Raw genomic sequence first — 19651 nt, 5'->3', positions numbered from 1 at the left:
ATGAATATTTAGTCTTAAGAGATATGGACTTATATGAGACTAAGTTCCCTTTTGCTGTAGGATCGAGTAACTTAGTCGACAACATAGAAGTGATCCCGGATGAAACGGAGGGAGAAATAAACCAACACAACTTCAAAAAAGACTAGACTGATAGTGTAAGTACGAATGAAATTCGGATGGACGAAGTATGGACACCGGATATCGAACCTAGGGATCAGCCAGGATCAAACCGGACAGATGCCAATCCAGATAGAGAAAACATAGAGGAAGTACATACGGAAAGTGTCCGGGCCAACGAAGTGCCACCGAAAGAACAATTGGGTCAGGGTAAATGTTAGAAGCATAAATCGATTCGGTTGCGCGACTACGCCACTGAAACATTCCGAAAAAAAAGGTCCATCAACGTGTCCGCCCGATCCTCAGCAACCCCCAGGTGCGCCTTATCCTTTAGCTCACTATATATTTTGTGATAGTTTTTCCTTACAACACCAAAGCTTCCTTACAGCAATCACCGCAGGAACCGATCCAAAAACCTTCTCGGAGGCAATGAAAAAGGAACATTTGAAAAAAAACCATGCAACAAGAGATAGAAGCATTGGAGGATAATGGAATGTGGACATTAGAAACATTTCCATCGGATAAGAAAGCGCTCAGATGTCGATGGGTGGACAAGATCAAGTACAACTCTAACGACACAATCGAGCATTATAAAGCTTGGTTGGTTATTTTTGGGAATAAACAGGAGGAATGAATTGAACACAATGGAACATTTGATCCAGTTGCTAAGGTAGTAACCGTTCGAACCTTCCTGGCAGTTGCGGTTGAGCGAAATTAGCGGTTGCATCAGATGGATGTTCATAATGCCTTCTTGCACGGTGACCTTACGGAGGAAGTTTATATGAAATTGCCACCCGAATTTCTTGCTCCTGGTCTGGGCAAGTATGTTGACTCTGAAAGTCTTTGTATGGTTTGAAACAAGCTCCACGGTCTTTGGTTTGCAAAATTATCAAATGTTTTGATGAAATATGGGTACAAACAGTCGTACTCGGATTATTCTCTCTTTATGATGCACCAAGGAGGTATGTAACTTAACGTCTTAGTCTATGTGGATGACTTGATTATCTACGAAAACGACCACAGTGCCATTGACTGATTCAAAGACTATCTCTGTGCATGTTTTCACATGAAGGATTTAGGACCTCTAAAGTATTTTTCGGGAGTTGAAGTTGTACGTGGACCAACTGAGTTATTTATCTGTCAACGGAAATATGCCTTGGATATAATCTCTGAGTCCGGATTACTGGGAGCTGAACCAATCAATACTCCCATGGAACAGAATCAAGATTTGATATTGGCCAAAGGAGCCAGTTTGAGAGATTCGGAACTATACCGACGTTTGGTCGGTAGATTGATGTACCTCAGTTTTACGCAACCTGAGTTTTCGTATTGTGTTCATGTTCTGTCCTAATTCATGCAGCAAACGAAGGAAGCACATTGGAACATGACTCTCTATGTGGTGTGCTACTTGAAGAAGAACTCAGGACAAGGCATTGTGATGAGAGAAATTTGTGATCTCCAGTTGTATGGATGGTGTGATTCGGACTGGGATAGATGTTCGTTCACTCAAAAATCACTTTCCAGTTGGTTTATCTCCCTTGGGAATTCACTCGTATCATCGAAAACCAAGAAGCAGGACATTGTCTCTCGCTCGTCAGCGGAGGCAGAATACCGATCAATAGCAATGACAATCTGTGAATTGAAATGGTTAAAGATAATTTTGCATATTTTGAGCGTTGAACATAAATCTCCGCTGAAAATGTATTTTGATAGTCAAGTGGCATTGTATATTGCATGAAATTCGTTGTTTCATGAATGGACAAAACACATTGAAGTCGACTGTCGAAGTACTCCAATCCGGTATAATACTTCCAGTCATGTGTCAACCAATGAGCAATTGGCTGATGTGTTTGCAAAGGCTTTGGGCAAATCACAACATCAGTATTTGATTGGCAAATTGGGTATTCGATACCTTCATGCTACAACTTGAGGGGGGTAGAGAACCCTATTCTAGTCTAATTGTAATCGTTTTATTTATGGTGAAATTGTAATTATGGTAATATAGCATGTGTAGTCATATTAGAATAGGATTACCTTATTAAACTAGGAGAAGGAAGACCTTACTTCTGTCACGACCCAAACTGGAGAGCCATGACGGGCACCTGACTTTACTTGCCAAGTACCACTAGACATACATCTATAAACATAATCATAAGCATAAGTAGGACATTAGAGCCGCCATGAAGTAGCCCGCTGACTCATGTAAGTAATAAACCGAATTAGGACAAGTCTGAAAGGACATGACTACATAACAAGCTAGACACACTGGACGAGCCGATAAGGCCATACAACATTTGACTGTACATAACTGTTTACAAGCCTCTACTGGAGTACATGACATAACGTGGTCGGGATAGGGCCCCATCATACCCATGCTGACTCACAAGGCAACTCCGGAACAAGTGGAGTGCAACAACACTGTCCGCTGAGCTGATATCCTACTAGGAGGGCCGTCAACCTGTATATCAAGACCTGCGGCATGAAACACAACATCTCCAGGAAAAATGGACGTCAGTACGGACAAAGTACTGAGTATGTAAGGCATGAGAATAACATAATAAAGACATGAAGGTAACATGAGGTAAAAGAGAAATAACCTGTACATCTGAATGCCACTGAAGGTGGATGACATGCATGCTTTCCTTTTAAAAAACCATTTTCATACATATATATATAAGTCATACCATCATAATATCGTACCCGGCCATAATAAGGCTTGGTGTTATCATACCCGACCATAATAGGCTCGGTGTTACCGTACCCAACTGCAGTGGTGTGCACAATAGGTGCCGTACCCGGCCGACTATAGCGCTGCTCGGTGTCATAAACTAGATACATATATATAAAGCATGCATGAGAGCACAAAGAAGCGTTATGACTCTATCAGAGTGACATAAGGTCGGTAAACCTCCGATTACCATTATGAAACTATCATCGTTGACATATCTCACCTTGAAGGAATCAATGACCATAAGATGAGATCAACAACAATAAACAAGATCAATAACCAGGAGACACAATCAATAATCATGAGACAAAAATCAATAATATCATAGGAACATCAAGAGCATAAGCTTCTAATGTTTATAAGAGTAGAGTCATTGTGGATATCATTCGTATACGTTCGTATCAATATGATCATGCAAAAAGAAAGAAAGGGACAGCCTTAACATACCTCAAGTCGTCCAAGAAATCCAACACTCGAGCTACTTACAACTAGCATGCCAATCCTATAACAAGGAATACATGTAAAAACTTAGATGACGCTAGTATATCACGTATATCAATGATAACTTGACTCTAAAACGAAACGGGAAGCACTTCCCCTTACTCTCTAGCCACAAAAACATATATAACAACCCATAATAACAACAACAGGCTTACGAAAGTCCTTCAATACTCTTTTCACTGTCCATAAAAAGATTATACACCAAGCAAGCCAAAGTATACCAATATACAATAGCAATATACACTTCCTTTCTTCCCCACCAAGGAGTATAACTTCATCAACATAGTAATAACATTAAATACTACTTATATACATGGAAATTAGCTCAAAAACACTGCCACAACATTTTTAAAGCAATCCATGAACTTAACATAGTTCCTAACTCATGTTTGGACTTCTCTTAAAATTTTCTTCGTCCAATCAACTTGCATAATCATCAAATAATATCAAGAACGTATAATAGAGGTGAAACCTTACCTTAATCATGCAAGAACAAGCTCTGGATAAAAGTACTCCACTAGGATGAAACCTCCAACTTCAATCCCCAAGAACTTCTTGCACTCAACAAACACAAATGATCTTCCTAGCACTTGATTCACTCAATTCTCTTGAGTTTTACTTTGGTTTGGTATAAGAACTCACGAAGAGGGTTTGGGAGTGTGTTTAGGTATGTTTTTGGAAGAAAATGATACCCCAAGAGTGAAAAACGAAATATAAAGCAACCTTTGAAATCCACCGACTTAAAGTACGCCCAAAATATAGGGGCCGTACTTTAATGTATGTCCCGTACATGTATCCCGTAACTGGAATGTTAAAATTCCAACTTTCTGCCAACTTTTGGGAAATTCTGGAAAATGAGGTACGGGACGTACAATTTTGTACGGGCCGGACATTATACCGTACTTCTCAGATTTGTGATCTGTCAGTTGTATAGGAAAGAAGACTCGCTGAACTTGAATATACATAGTTTATGAATTTGTAACTCCTTATATGCTAGGAGATATACCTCTAACAATTTGGACCAAAAATCATGTCTAGAATTCTGCCAAATTTTCCCAAGTTTTGACAAACTTAATTCCTTCAATTCGCTTGACCCCGGAACCTTTTGACACTTGCTTAGCACTTGTTAAAAGTATTCCTTAACCTTATAATGGTTCCATGACCTCTCCGGGCTTACGTTAGTTTACTTACAATGCAAACGATGCGAAAATTTTTGGGGTGTAACATCCTTCCCCCTTTAGGAACATTTGTACTTGAATGTTAGGCTCTTAGGAAATATATAGAAATTTCAGCTGAGTCTCCCCTGTGACAGTACTACTACCAACCTGCCACACAGCAACCCAAACTATACAATGCCACACAGGGCCACAATAATAATAACCATAATGGTCGACACGACCAGTAATCATAAGTAACGAAATACTATGCACCTGAAGATAATGGTATCTCAGTCTGGGTCTCCTTTGGTAGCGTTAAACAAATGCGAATATCTGGATCTCATACCTTTCTTAGCTTCTTAAGTCATCTCCTCTACCTTCACATTCTTTCATAGTACTAATACCGAAGTTACATCTCTAGTTCTCAATCTACGAATCTAGAACTTAGCAATCTGAAAGGGTAGTAGGAACTTTTTCCATACGATAACTGTTCTGTAATCCAAATGTCATCAATTGGTACAACTGTGGGGGATTTCTTAATACATTTGCGGAGCATAGACGTGTAAAAGACTGGATATGTAGATTTCAAATCTCAAACAATTTGATACTCTCCCATTCTTATAGAGCTTAATACGGGCCATCTGGATTTGCAAAGTCATGCCACACTAGCTGGTCATCCCAACTTTCTTAAAGGTCTAGCATATATGTTCATAATATATCCTGAGACGTCTGAAAAATGTGCTCGACCTACCCACTTATCTCAAGATAGAAAACAATACTGGGGGTAACCTATATTCTTCAGGTTTCTCTAAATGTACTGATCCTCAGGCGCTATTAGAGAACTGGGCATCTCAATCGGATAAATAGAGATACTAAGTAACCGGATAATTCCATATATAGATTACATAATTTCTTATAATTATAAAATCCATACTGATCATTCCTCCATTCCTCAACGACATATCCATATGTTTCCTCGGTCTTTCAAGCTTTTGTTTATTTATTAACGAACCACGAACTTTGTAATATTTCCTTTATATCGGTCCACTAAGGTCATGATACACCTTTGTTACTTCTGAATAGATCATATAACTTCGCTACGTTTAACATATAGTTGGTCCTGATATTTTAGAAATTCACCTTACTGAAATACTCCTTTCTTGAATACCCTTTCAAGCTTTGATTTTTAGAAATGTACCATATCTAGGATACTATGTCTTTACTCATGTTTCCCAACATATACCATATCTTGCTATTGCTATCCTCGGCTACGCTACGCTTCACCAGTTGAAGCTCTATAATGATCCTAGCAAGCCTCTCATATACTTATATCATCTCTGTGGTATATAATTCTATACCTTTCTGCTACCTTCCAGAATGAACTTATCCATTTCGGTGCTAGATCCATCCTTATTCCATTTGCTTACAACGCGACTTTAATTCTTTTACGTCTTGAATATCCTATGCCTGAAATTCTCGTATCGTCTATAAGCTTTCTCTTCCAACTAATCATACACATTTGTTCCTTTTCTTCGTAGGCTGTTATCTTCAAAGTACTCGCGTACTTTGGTATAACTTATTCTCATTTCATCCTTCTTTAAGGCTTATCGCTTCTTTCCTAACTGTCCTGCGATGCTTAGACTTCGTATCACACAACTAGCTCGCGGTGGCTATTTCACTTAAATTCTTATCTTAGTCCATTACTTACTTTGAGTGCCATCATACTCAATCCTTCTTTGTTTCTTCATTATTGAACTTCCTATTACACCCTTATCTTGAAACTTCGAGTAATTCCTTCCTTGAAGTCCTATCTCCCAATCTTTATTTAGTCATGCATATAACTGACTGGTTATGCTTATCATCAAATCGTCCTTACACCTTATCCGCCTGCTAGCGTAATATCCCTTTGAAGTGGTTCTTAATTCCTTTTTCTTAGTATCTTTCCATCTTCTAACAAGGCATACTTTTGATCCCATACTTATCGTCTCGTCCTCCCCCCTTAAGGTAGTAGCCCAATACTCTATATTTGACATCCCATTTAGCTCTCATTTTGTTTTCTTTTTCCTGTAGGTACATACTCCCAAAATTTTTAGCCGTAACTATTCATCGTCTGAGTCTATCTGGTCAGTTGCACATATATGTAAAGGGTCACATATTCTTATAGACGTACTGGCCTTGGATGGGTCTAATCTTTCATCGAAGGGATCTTCAAATTTTCCATATCGTCCTTCTAGAAGTCATCTTTCTCCTATTACTCGCTCTCCCATTTCATCACTGTAATGGTATCTAGCACAAAATTCTATTCTCAAAAATCTGCCCAGATTGTTAATATTCCTCCTTTTCTTTGTTACATAAACACTCGTTCTTTAGGCAGGTCTCTTTTAAACTAAAAATTTGTCTCATCAATGAAGGGCGTATTTTGTATCAATTTGCCACTTCAAACTCATCCAATGTCCATTATACAAATACTTTTTTTCAAAACATCACTCACTTCCTTCATTAGCTATTCAGCCTTGTACTACTAACTCAATAATCCTGTGATAATAAAACTTTCGGAGGAAAATTTTTCCGTACCTTGGTGCTGCCTTCATCTTATATATTCCTACACATCAACTCATGATTTATATATCCTTATACTTTTACCTCTGTATAACATCCTTGCCAATATACTCTATACGATAAGAAGGCCCTCGTCAATATCTAACTCATGGAGTGACATACATCGTTCTTTTACCTTTTCTAACCAATCATATCCCTTTTTAACATTCAAGACAATAACTATCCTTGGCGAACCTTGCATTTCGTATCATATCCCCTTTAGACATTAAGCATTATCATCCTTATAACCAATACTCTTTTCCGTTTCCGTAATTCCTGTTTTACCTCTTCCTTCTCGTAAATCATTGGCATATTTACACTCAAGGGTCATATTTAAACACATACGTATCCTTTCCACGTCTTAGCTCTAGGGGAAGTTACAACTCCCATCTAATCATATCGGTATCTCATTAATAAAACACTTCTAAGGTTGCTAACCACTCATAGTATAACCATAGTCGTATGCTATCGCCTAACTAAAAATCCCATCAATCTTCTCTTCTTTTTAAGTCCCATAGGTTATACTCCAAAAGTTATCTTAACAGAGTTGCATATAATATATCGATACCACCCTCAAGGGTGTATATACATTAATACATCATTAATTGTACCTGGCGTCATCACTCATCCCCTCATACCATACTATCTCCTCTTACTTACAAGTCATTCATATCTTACGGATTCATCTTGACACTCATTATTCGTAATTCGGTGGATATAATTTCTCCGTCGAACCATGTCTTATATATACTTTTCCTGTCTAATCATACCATTTCCATATTACCAATCACACTCTTAACCTGTCGTCTTACCACAAACTCCACTCTAGGTTCCTCTTTAATATTACTCTTTTTCCTTTCCTATATATAATCATTGGGGTTTTACGACTTACCGTTGTTGCATAACATATAACATTTCAGAATCATACTTAATTTTAACACTTTATCAAAGCGACAAATATACCTTCCATCATTAGTTGCTCTGGTCCTGAAATTCCAACAGATGTGGGACTTTTCATGACCCTACTCTAGAACCTTGATCAAACACGAATCGCTTTAACATGGGCTGGAAAAATTCTTCTTGTTGTTGTCTCTCTATTGGTTGTTCACCGCCACCCGAAACTTCTACTTTCATTCCCCAAACCATGGCCTGAGCGTAACACCGCACTCAATGCCTACCTGCATGTGACCGAGCGAACCACATGGCTTGCTGAATCAACATGGGCATGAACTGATGCGGAATAAACTATGAACATGCATAATTTAAGTAAAGCGCGGGACCATAAATCGTAAATCTGAAAATATCATAATAATAATGAGCCAAAATGGCTAGACGACTCTGAATATCTGACATAACATATGGGGCTCACCAACAGCTGATATATAAGTCATACCATCATTATACCGTCTTTGGGCTATAATAAGGTTCGGTGTTATCATACTCGGCCATAATAGGCTCGGTGTTATCGTACCCAACAGCAGTGGTGTGCACAATAGGTGCCGTACCCGGCCGACTATAGCGCGGCTCGGTGTCATAAAATAGATACATATATATATATATATATATATATATATATATATATATATATATATATATATATATATATAAAGCATGCATAAGAGCACAAAGAAGCGTTATGACTCTATCGGAGTGACATAAGATCGGTAAGCCTCCAATTACCATTATGAAACTATCATCGTCGACATATCTCACCTTGAAGGAATCAATGACCATAAGATGAGATCAACAACAATAAACAAGATCAATAACCATGAGATAAGATCAATAATCATGAGACAAAAATCAATAATATCATAGGAAAATCAAGAACATAAGCTCCTAATGTTTCTACTAGTAGAGTCATTGTGGATATCATCCGTATACGTTCGTATCAATATCATCATGCCAAAAGAAAGAAAGGGACAGCCTTAACATACCTCAAGTCGTCCAAGCAATCCAACTATCGAGCTACTTACAACTAGCACGCCAATCCTATAATAAGGAATACCTATACAAACTTAGATGGCGCTAGTATATCACGTATATCAACGATAACTTGACTCTAAAATGAAACAGGCAGCACTTCCCCTTATTCTCTAGCCACAGCAACATATACAATAACCCACAATAACAATAGGAGGCTTACAAAAGTCCTCAAATACTCCTTTCACTATCCATACAAAGAATATACACCAAACAACCCAAAGTATACCAACATACAATAGCAATATACACTTCCTTTCTTCCCAATCAAGGAGTATAATTTCATCAACACATCAACAACATTAAATACTACTTATATACATGGAAATCAACTCAACAACACAGCCACAACATGCTCAAAACAGTTCATGAACTTAACATAGTTCCTAACTCATGTTTGGATTTCTCTTCACATTTTCTTCCTCCAATCAAGTTGCATAATCTTCAAACAATATCAAGAACGTATACTAGAGGTGAAACCTTACCTTAATCACGCAAGAACAAGCTCTGGATCAAATTACTCCACTAGGATGAAATCTCCAACTTCAACACCAAGAACTTCTTACACTCAACAAACACGAATGATCTTCCTAGCACTTGATTCACTCAATTCTCTTGAGTTTTGATTTGGTTTTGTATAAGAACTCATGGAGAGGGTTTGGAAGTGTGTTTGGGTTTGTTTTTGGAAGAAAATGATACCCTAAGAGTGAAAAATGAAATATAAAGCAACATTTAAAATCCACTGACTCAAAGTACGCCCAAAATGTACTGGCCGTACTTCAACGTACGTCCCATACATGTATCCCGTACCTGGAATGTCAAAATTCCAACTTTCTGCCAACTTTTGGAAAATTCTGGAAAATGAGGTATAGGACGTACAATTTTGTACGGGTCGTACATTATCCCATACTTCTCAGATTTGCGATTTGTCAGTTGCATTGGAAAGAAGACTCGCTGTACTTGAATTTACATAGTGTATGCATTTATAACTCCTCATATTCTAAGAGATATACCTCTCAATCATGTCCAGAATTCTGCCAAGTTTTCCCATTTGCTTGACCCCGGAACCTTTAGACACTTGCTTAGCACTTGTTAAAAGTCTTTCTTAACCTTATAAGGGTTTCATGATCTCTCCGGGCTTACGTTAGTTTACTTACGACACAAACGATGCGAAAATTTTTGAGGTGTAACAACTTCTATATAAGGAGTTCATTATGATGAACAGAAAGCAAAAAGAATTCTCTCATTATTCTTGTCTCTCTAAATTCTCATCCCTATCTCAATTTTAACACTTTTTTTTTATTTTGGTTCAAAATAAGTATCTATTTACATAATCCAGAAAGAATGAATTATGTTCTTCCAAATTTATCCCTATTTAGATAATTGAGTTTTATGTAATTAAGATACTGTATTAATCAAATAATATTTAATTAAAGATAGTTTAGTCAAAATTAGGGGTGGGCATTCGGTTCTTCGGTTCGGTTTGCTCAAACTTCGGTTCGGTTTTTTAAGTTTCGGTTTTTTAAAAGTGGACACCGAACACTGCACCAAACTAATTCGGTTCGGTTTTTTAAAGTTCGGTTTGGTTCGGTTTCGTTTTTTCTAGTTCGGTTTTTCTAGCTTAAGCATCAACAAGACACCGCATGAAAAAATATACATCTGTTCATAGATTTTAGTGTGCATGAAGTTCAAGTCACATATCAGTGTTGAATTATGAGTTTACAAGATGAGAAATAGTAACTTTGCTTTAATAAGATGCCCCTGAATTGCACAATAGTTTCTATTCCATACAGCTATGGCATGGAAATTTAATGCATCAGTTTCATAAACTTCTTGAAAATCATTTTACAAAATGAAGTTGCAGACAACCAAGATTAAAATGAAATTTCTGGAACATCACACTTACAATTCTGTTAGTAATGTTTGATGATAATGAATACTTATGAAACATGAAATATTTGTATAACAGGCAGCAATAGTCTTACTGAGGGGTGGACGTTCGGTTCTTCGGTTTTTCGATTCGATTTTCTCAAATTTCGGTTCGATTTTTTAATTTCGGTTTTTTGAAAGTAGACACCGAACACCGCACCAAACTAATTCGGTTCGGTTCGGTCTGGTTTTTCGATTTTCGGTATTTGTGCCCACCCCTAGTCAAAATACCTATTTTTTTTAGGAGTAGTTTCTCATGGGGTGTGCTAAAGACTAAGGGTCATTTGGTTGGATATAAGTTATACCACGATAACTTATTCTGGGATTAGTTAGTTATTTCACCCTTCCACAGGGATAAAATAAAAACTACAATCCCAGGATTAGTTATACCACCATTTTATCCCAACCAAATGTGGGATAAATTCATCTCAAATATAATTACGGGATTATTTATCCTTATCCTTTATACCAAACTAGCCCTAAGTAGACAATTATTTTGAACAAAAGGGAATAACTAGATCCAATCCAGGAGCTGGTTTAACGCTCCTTACAAATAGGTACCATGATTAGTCACCAAATTCAATGCAATTACAGTAGCAGCTCTATCTTCTCGAATTTAAACTTCATTTACAGAATGCAATAAATATTAGTTACCGTTTAATCACAAAGTGGCTCTTCAATTGATTGATTTTAATGATTAAAAGCTGACTTTATCAGGCTCCTTCCTTTAATCGAGTAAAGGTAATAACTTGTCATATGCATTGTTGAAAATAATTTTCATACTTTCACGTAAAACATAGATTGCTTAAATTTAACCATGCGTCACTCGACTCCTAAACTTCTGATTCGAAATTTATAATATAGTATATTAAGTAGGCGTTTGGACATGCGATTTCATGTCATGAGATGAAATCAGCGTTTGGACATGCGATTTCATGTCATGAGATGAAATCAGCGTTTGGACATGCGATTTCATCTCATGAGATAAAATTCCAAATCATGATTTCAAAAGTTTTAAAGGTAAAACTTGACCCATAAGTTTATAGTTTGTAAAAAAAAAAAAAAAATCATAAGTTGGTAGATATTTTTTACAATTACTCCCACCAACCATTTACCAACATCATTAACTTCTACCAACTTTTATTTATGTGAGAGGATTATATTAATGAGTAGTTACATTACTATTCATGTTAGAATTTTTCTTTTTATTGAACTAAAGTTTGGTCAATTCATGTCGTATTTTTTAGAAAGACCTTCTAGTAGCATATTAATTTTGTTATGAACTATGACTTGCTCATTTGATAAGATTGTATAAGAATTGAGAAAGTTTTAAAAGTTTTCACAACTTGTGGGTTTTTTACGTCTATAAGAAAAAATACAACTTAAGAAATCCAAATTGCATGTCCAAATATAATTTCATCTCATGATTTCAAATTATGTCAAAACAACTCCTATAATTCATTTGATTTGTGTTATTATTTTATTGAGGCAAGAGCATCTCCCCCCATCCTCTCCCTCGGACCACACACATACATACAAAATAAGTATCTGCAGCATTTCCAGGTATTGAAATATAATCCAACTCGTTAATTATAATAATATCATCATCTTTACATATATTGAGCATCCTAATTAGATATTATAACGATCAAATCGACTAACAAGAATGTTCTTTTCATACTCTAATCCACCCCTATAATTATATGATCATAAGTTGTTACCAATTAGAGAATAACAAAACTAATAAATAAAAAGAAGTGCTTACAAAAATTTTCCTATCTACTTTCTCTTGTTTTTGTACCCTTTTTTTTTTTTTTTTTTTTTTTTGGTGTTTTGCATATCTAAACTGACCAAGTATTTTCACGATTGTAGTATAATTGTACCTCCCAACCGGGTATACTTTTGCCAGCTAAATTTTGGTGGCTAACAACTGAATATTCTATTTAATTCCTATTATTGAACAATTAGCTTTTCTATAGGTTATAGCCCAAGAATTAATCAGATTAAAAGAATAGTACGAATAATTGCTAGATATTCTTTGAGGCTGCATGCAATGTACTTCGAAACAAAAAAGAGACACAATCTCACGTAAATCAACTTTTAGGTCTCTATTTTCTTGAACCATAGCTGCAGTTCAATTAAAAAAATAATGAAGTTCACCAATTGACTAGATATAAATCTTCCTCTAGTCTATATACAGTTAGACAATCAAATCTTTTATTTTGATTTTAAAAAAACCCACATGTCTATAAATATTTTAAAAAAAACTTATATACACTGAAAAAGTCTTTATACTATCAATTTAATTCAATATGTTATATGACGTTACTTGTAATTCACTTATTTTGGATAGTCACTTGTATACTTACATTATATGTAGTTACCCTTTAAGTAATCTAACAGAGCAAGATAAATTTATATAACTAGTATATAAAAATTAAACTCAAATAAGAATAATTGCCATCGCAGGAAGCATAATATATATGTAGTCCTTTTTAATTTAAAAGTATATAACAATTCTTTTGAAGAACATTTCTGCATATTATTAATTTATCATGCATAAGAAATACATGCCGCGGATATTTATTCTTTTGGACGATGCATGCAATGTATTTTTTGGGCAAAAAAAGCCTAGACAAAATCTCACACAAAATCAAACCTTTACACCTGTATTTTCTTTAACTGTAGCTAAGATGCAATTCACGGAAGAATAAAAATCAATGTTATGAATAAACAACATCCTTCTTCAGTTCTTATTGTCTAAATAATTTGATTGGAAGTTATTGTTTATACAGATTATTGGACCATGAAGTTTATAATTTATTTTTATACAGCAGCATTCATTTAATTTATTCAAAGTTGGTTTAAAAAATCATTTAACTGGAAAATAAATAATTATTTTGTAAACATTTCAGATGGTCCAAGTAGAATTAACACATAAAACATCACAGAATACACATATGGAATAATTTTTTTTGACAGATTGTAAGTATTTTTCCTTTGTTTCTAAGATAGTTGAAATTCACGTGGACCAATAAGCTACAGTATATACTTACCCGTATCTAATATTGCACTCAAAATAAAAAAAATTTAATCATTATTTCTGTATGCAAGAGTTACGTACATTGCTAATTGGTTTGGTATGAACACCGCATGCAGTAAGTTTTTAACATAAGTTATTGTGTCAATAGTATTTTGTCTAAACTGATGAATTTTTCATTGGCCATTACAAGCTACCCCCCCCCCACCCACCCCCACACTAACACAAAAAACAAAAAACAAAAAACAAAAAACAGAAAACAAAAAACAAAAAAACCGAACCATCTTTAGGGATATTAAATATAGAAAAAAGAAAAGTACACTTTGAGAACAATATATCCATATTTGATTCCTTGCACTTTCAGCCGCACCACACCTAGCACAGTTATTTTAGTTCAATCAACTTCCAACCAACTACTACAATTTTCAACTAAATTCATTTCATCTGTTCACAGTTTCACACTTTTGCAATACTATTAGAATTAAAAGTATAGAGGAGAAATTACTTCAAATTATTGATCTTGTATTTGCTACCCACTAAGTTGCACTTTCAGAAAATTGCAGAATCTTTGTTCCCCTCTCGACACATGGCCCCATCAATTGACCAACACCTGTTTCAATGACGTCCTCGTGTATCACAATTAAATTACTCCCTCCGTTCACTTTTACTTGACCACTTTAATTTTGCACGCCCTTAAGAATTAATAAATGAAGTATGTATTTTACTATAATACCCATATTAATTCTTTGTATAGTCTCATATTGGACTTGAAGAATTATTTGAAAATGAGTAATTAATATTAAGGGTAAAACAAGAAAAAAAAAAAGTGTCTTTCTTTGATATGCTAAAGTGAACAAGTAAAAGTGAAAATTTATTTTTAGTATAGTAGACAAGTAAAAGTGAACGGAGATAGTAAACTACATATTCTAAAGCTCTAATTTTATACTACCCTATTGCAATTTTTGACGTTAGGTCATTTTAAAAAAAAAAAATTATTTTCAAGATTCTATTCCGATGATGGAGGAGTTAGTTAGGCATAGACTACAACCTGTATAAATCTTTGAATTTCACATTTATAGCAGGTGATATATACTTGCAAGAATATATTGGATATAATAATGGGTACATGGGGGAATGTTTGATAACTGAATTGAGGGAGGAACTAAAATATATCGTCAATCCATATTTGGTGCTAATTCGGCGATTTAAAAATAAAATAAAATTATAGTTACCCTTTTTGATTCGTTTTAGAAAACTCAAAAGCATTAGGTGAGCTCACCAGTACCTTAATTTCTCATGATTTTAAGTAAGTTTATTAGAGCAAATGGTTTTCGACTAATTCATATGAATAAGTATCGCAGGAACTATCACACCAACAGATAGTAATTACATATGATTTCTAGAAACTATTTTGATTCTCTTTTTGAATGACTAATGATGGTTGAAACTCGTAACTACACTTAAATTAAAGGGATATCAATAAATGCAATGTAGTTTTTGAGAATTGAGCAATATAAAACTAACTACTTCTTTAATGTTAAGGGCATTTTGCTAAAACAACACGTATTTTGGTATGGAGAATGTATTGTGTACCTGGTATTTTCATAGGGTATATTACGTAGATTTCTCTTTATTGTTTGCCTACGAATTTGTTTCCATAAATAAGCAATTCAAACCAGGGTTGGCAAAATCAGCCTATCAAAATATGATCCACCCAAGTTTGGGCTGATCATTGACCCGCTCAATTATTAATTCAACCCAGCATATTTCAACACATAAAAAGTTGGGCTGATATGCTATCAAAATTGACCCATGAAAACTCTTGTCAAAATATTTTCAAAGATACATTTTTTTATTTGATATGTTATATATAACCATAACAAAGAAAGAAATTAATTTTTATTAGGTACTAAAAATAATAAAAGAGCTGCTTTTCTTGAGTCGAGGGTCTATCGGAAACAATCTCTCTACCTCTTACGGTAGGGGTAAGGTCTGTCTACACTCTACCCTCCCATACTCCACTTGTGGGAATATACTGGGTATGTTATCGTTGTTGTTATAGTACTAAAATTATAAAAGAAAAAACAAAGAAATTAAAACTTAGTAAGAATTTGACGAGTTGGATTATGACCTGCTTTAGCTCATTTCAGCCTAATCCATTTTAGTCCAAGTAACTTTTTGGGCGGGTTAATAACTATTATTCAAACCATTTAACTTACTTTGTTCAAGATCTTAATGATTAAGACCTATTCAGACCCAATAAATGCTTAGATCTTAATGTAAACAATTGCACTTAATGGTTCATTAACTGTAAAAAATGAGGCCTTACTGCACTTGTGTTTTAAACTATTCTTAATACGTTACACTATCCGATAACAGCTACTCCCAAAAATCTCGAAACTATAACAGTAATTACTGGCTTTAAATTCAAATATGGAAAAGTAGAGTAATAGTAGTAGCATAGAAAGAAAGAAAAAGGAAAAGGCAGAGTCAATGGAATTGTGTGAAACAAAGCAAGGCTAAAAATGGAAAATAAAATCAATAATGGCCCATTAATTTAGTTTTGCCAAACTGGCAATTGACTGAAAATTAGGAGCTAACCATGCACGCGCATGACATTCCCTTTATAAGCTTCATCTTCCCCCCTCTTTCTCTTCACATTCACACTTCAATATTTCTCATTGCTTCACTTTTCTCCTTTCTCACTCACCAAAAACACAAACCCTTCCTCTTCTTCTTTGTTTCTCTCTTCATATTTTTAGTGAAAATTCAATGTATCATATGGAGAAGGAAAAGTTGTCTAGGAAACATCATAAAAACCCTTCATTTTCATCCACACTTCTTGATGAAATCTATCGTTCGATTGATGGATATGATCAAAGAAAGGAAGATTTTAAGTTACCAAAAGAAACAAGAAAACAAAACAGCAGCAACAATATTGGAGCAAAAGCCAAAGGCAACAACAACAAAAACAAGAACATAGAAGATGAAGAAATTGCAAGTTTTAGAAGGGCTTGTTTGATTGAAAAATGGATGGAGAAAAAAGTGAAAGACAAAGCTTTGATGACAAAAAAAGGGCCATCTTCACTTCCAGAATTAATGGACATAAATGATCCATTCTTTTTCAGTTCAAGTTCATCTGAATCAAATTCTGGTACTCTCTCTGCATCTTCATCTGAAGCTGATTGTTTTTACACTGAAAAATCATCAATAACTGCCACTACTTGTTTTGCTGCACCAAGGATTAAATCATCAGTTAGAAGAGCCAATGTTTCACCACGTATGGGACGTAAAAATCAAATGTACAATGAACAGCAGAGTAATGAGTTTTATTTATTTGATGATTATAATCACAATCAACAAGCAGTGAAAAGTGAAGAGCTTTTGATAAAGTCAAAATCAAGAGCTTTGAATATCTACAACAATTTGAAGAAAGTGAAACAGCCCATTTCTCCTGGTGGTCGTCTTACCAATTTTCTCAGTTCAATTTTCACTAATGGGAATGGCAAAAAATCCAAGAATTTGAAGGACCCTAGTGAAAATCTAGAGAGGAATTCAAAATCAACTTGTTCTTCAGCTTCATCATTTTCAAGATCTTGTTTGAGTAAAACCCCACCAAAATTCAGTGACAAATTCCAACAAAGTGTTGTCAAAAGGACAGTCAGATTTAATCCTGTTAGTGTTATTGTTGACGAAGATTGTCGTCCTTGTGGTCATAAATCAATTTATGACAAAGATTCCGACAATCTTCGTAGGCACAAATCCCAAGGGAATGCAGCAATAATTGAGAACAACAACAGGAAATTTGAACTGACAAAAGTTGATTATTTGAAGACGAAGAAGAAGAATGATTACATCGTTGATTATCCAGACGAAGAAGAAGAAGATGATGATGATGATGATGATGATGATGGAGCAAGTTGTTCAAGTTCAGATTTGTTTGAAATTGATCATTTAGCATTTTTTGGTAACAATAGATTTTGTGAAGAACTTCCAGTGTATGAGACCACACATCTAGATACCAATAGAGGGATTGCTAGTGGTTTCATTCGTTAATTTAATTAGCCTTAGAATTATGATAAATTTTAGACAATGTCATTTTTGTTATTAGGAGTAATCAAGAAAGTTCCCCTTTACTTGATATAGATCAATTTTTGTTCCAATAAATGAACTTTATTACTTATTCTGTCTTTTCTACTAGCAGTACAACATCTGAAAATTTGGATCCAAAATTGAAATATGGATCTTCTTTTTTTGTTGGTAAAGTTAAAGGAAGGTATGATCAAAGACCAGTGTTGAAAAAGGAAGAGAAGGGGTGATTGGGAGGATCCCTAGGCAGGTTAGATAGTGTGACAGATTTTGATAAAACAGAGAAAAAAAATAAAGGAAGATATATATTGGAAAAAGAAAAAGAGAGAAAGGAAAATGAAGATTCGAGATCGAAATGAGAAGCAACAGAGACTTGGTGTGATGGCAAAGAGAAAGGCAGATCTTCGTCTCATAGGAATAGGGGAAAGTAAAAGTGTTTTGCTTTCTTTTTGGTTTTTTTACTCTCTGGAAAACATTGGAATTGTTGTTTGTTTGGGACATTTTTTTGCTTCAACTTGGTGTTTTGGTTCATTCCGCGAATACAAATCCCTATGTCCAAGAAAAGTTGCACTTGTTTGGTTGTTGTGTTTATACTTCATATCCACTTTTCCAATTGTTTAGTTTCTTTTTCTTTTACAATACTCAACATATGTTGGAATTAGAACAATGTTATTTCTCCAACGGGAAATTAGGTATAGTTTAGAAGTCATGACTTTTTTCCTTTGATTTTAAATTTCGTGCACAAATGCAATTAGGTAAAATTGTGAGCTACAACAATTTATTATAATAATCAATAATAATTTATACTTATAAAGTTTGATATGATAACCGGAAAAATAGAGGTTGAAATCCTAGTTCATTTCTTCAGGAGTCCTTTTTGTAAAATCTGTGGTCCCTCTTTGAATTTTTTTTTCTAAATTCTATGGATGGAAGAGGATAAAAGAAAAAGAGACTAGGCTTCTCATCCATTATTATCCGAATTTAGGGACCATGTCAATATTCTTCAATTTAATGTCTCAATCAACAAAATCATTTCGAAGGTACATGTTCTATACATTCAAGGCAGTTATGAATATGAATTGAAAATAAAGAAAAGGAGAAATAAAGAGCTGAGTTGGGGCGAAATAGTATGTAAAGTAAGAGCAATAATACAGCATTAGAACAAGATGAAGGAATTACTCCTAATTAAGTTGTGAGAATTGAGAATGAGGAAGTTAAATCATGAAGTCAAAAAAAAAAAAAAAATTCTCAAAAAGATATTTTTCAAATAAGAGAAAATCTTTTTTTTCTCTTCTTTCTTAAATTTACTTTTTCTGATAGGAAATTCTTCTAAACTTTTTGCAAGGAACCATGGGAGGGAGCCAATGGTATTCAAATACATAAATCTTGTATTGTATTATGTATAATCTCAACAATGTCATTGAACTGAATATACAATTTTTTTTTTTTTTTTTGGTCAGAAAGTGTGCGATTGTGATTAATTTGTAAAGAAAATTGTACTTCATAGGT

General features: G+C 34.7%; 2 protein-coding genes across 2 annotated transcripts; both read left to right on the top strand.

Annotated features, from left to right (window-relative positions):
* Positions 1-847: 847 nt before the first annotated feature.
* Positions 848-1855, top strand: LOC132031561 (uncharacterized mitochondrial protein AtMg00810-like). The gene is made up of 3 exons (XM_059421545.1): positions 848-967; positions 1190-1399; positions 1478-1855. Exons 1-3 carry the CDS (start codon positions 848-850, stop codon positions 1853-1855), a joined length of 708 nt encoding a protein of 235 aa, XP_059277528.1.
* Positions 1856-16692: 14837 nt separating this feature from the next.
* LOC132029576 (protein BIG GRAIN 1-like B) lies at positions 16693-18243 on the top strand. The gene has a single exon (XM_059418845.1). The coding sequence runs from the start codon at positions 16826-16828 to the stop codon at positions 18107-18109; it is 1284 nt and encodes a 427-aa protein (XP_059274828.1). The 5' UTR covers positions 16693-16825; the 3' UTR covers positions 18110-18243.
* Positions 18244-19651: the final 1408 nt, after the last annotated feature.

This window comes from Lycium ferocissimum, chromosome 9, assembly GCF_029784015.1.
Source record: "Lycium ferocissimum isolate CSIRO_LF1 chromosome 9, AGI_CSIRO_Lferr_CH_V1, whole genome shotgun sequence".
NCBI classification, from domain to species: domain Eukaryota; kingdom Viridiplantae; phylum Streptophyta; class Magnoliopsida; order Solanales; family Solanaceae; genus Lycium; species Lycium ferocissimum.
This window is presented reverse-complemented; position numbering and strand designations above follow the sequence as displayed.

Bases quoted from the DNA above. Each gene is read 5' to 3' on its own strand.
- LOC132031561 (XM_059421545.1), top strand. From the start codon at position 848: ATGGATGTTCATAATGCCTTCTTGCACGGTGACCTTACGGAGGAAGTT. The intron at 968-1,189 runs GTTTGAAACAAG...TTTCACATGAAG, and splicing joins ACTCTGAAAGTCTTTGTATG to GATTTAGGACCTCTAAAGTA. The intron at 1,400-1,477 runs GTCGGTAGATTG...TAATTCATGCAG, and splicing joins CGGAACTATACCGACGTTTG to CAAACGAAGGAAGCACATTG.
- LOC132029576 (XM_059418845.1), top strand. From the start codon at position 16,826: ATGTATCATATGGAGAAGGAAAAGTTGTCTAGGAAACATCATAAAAAC.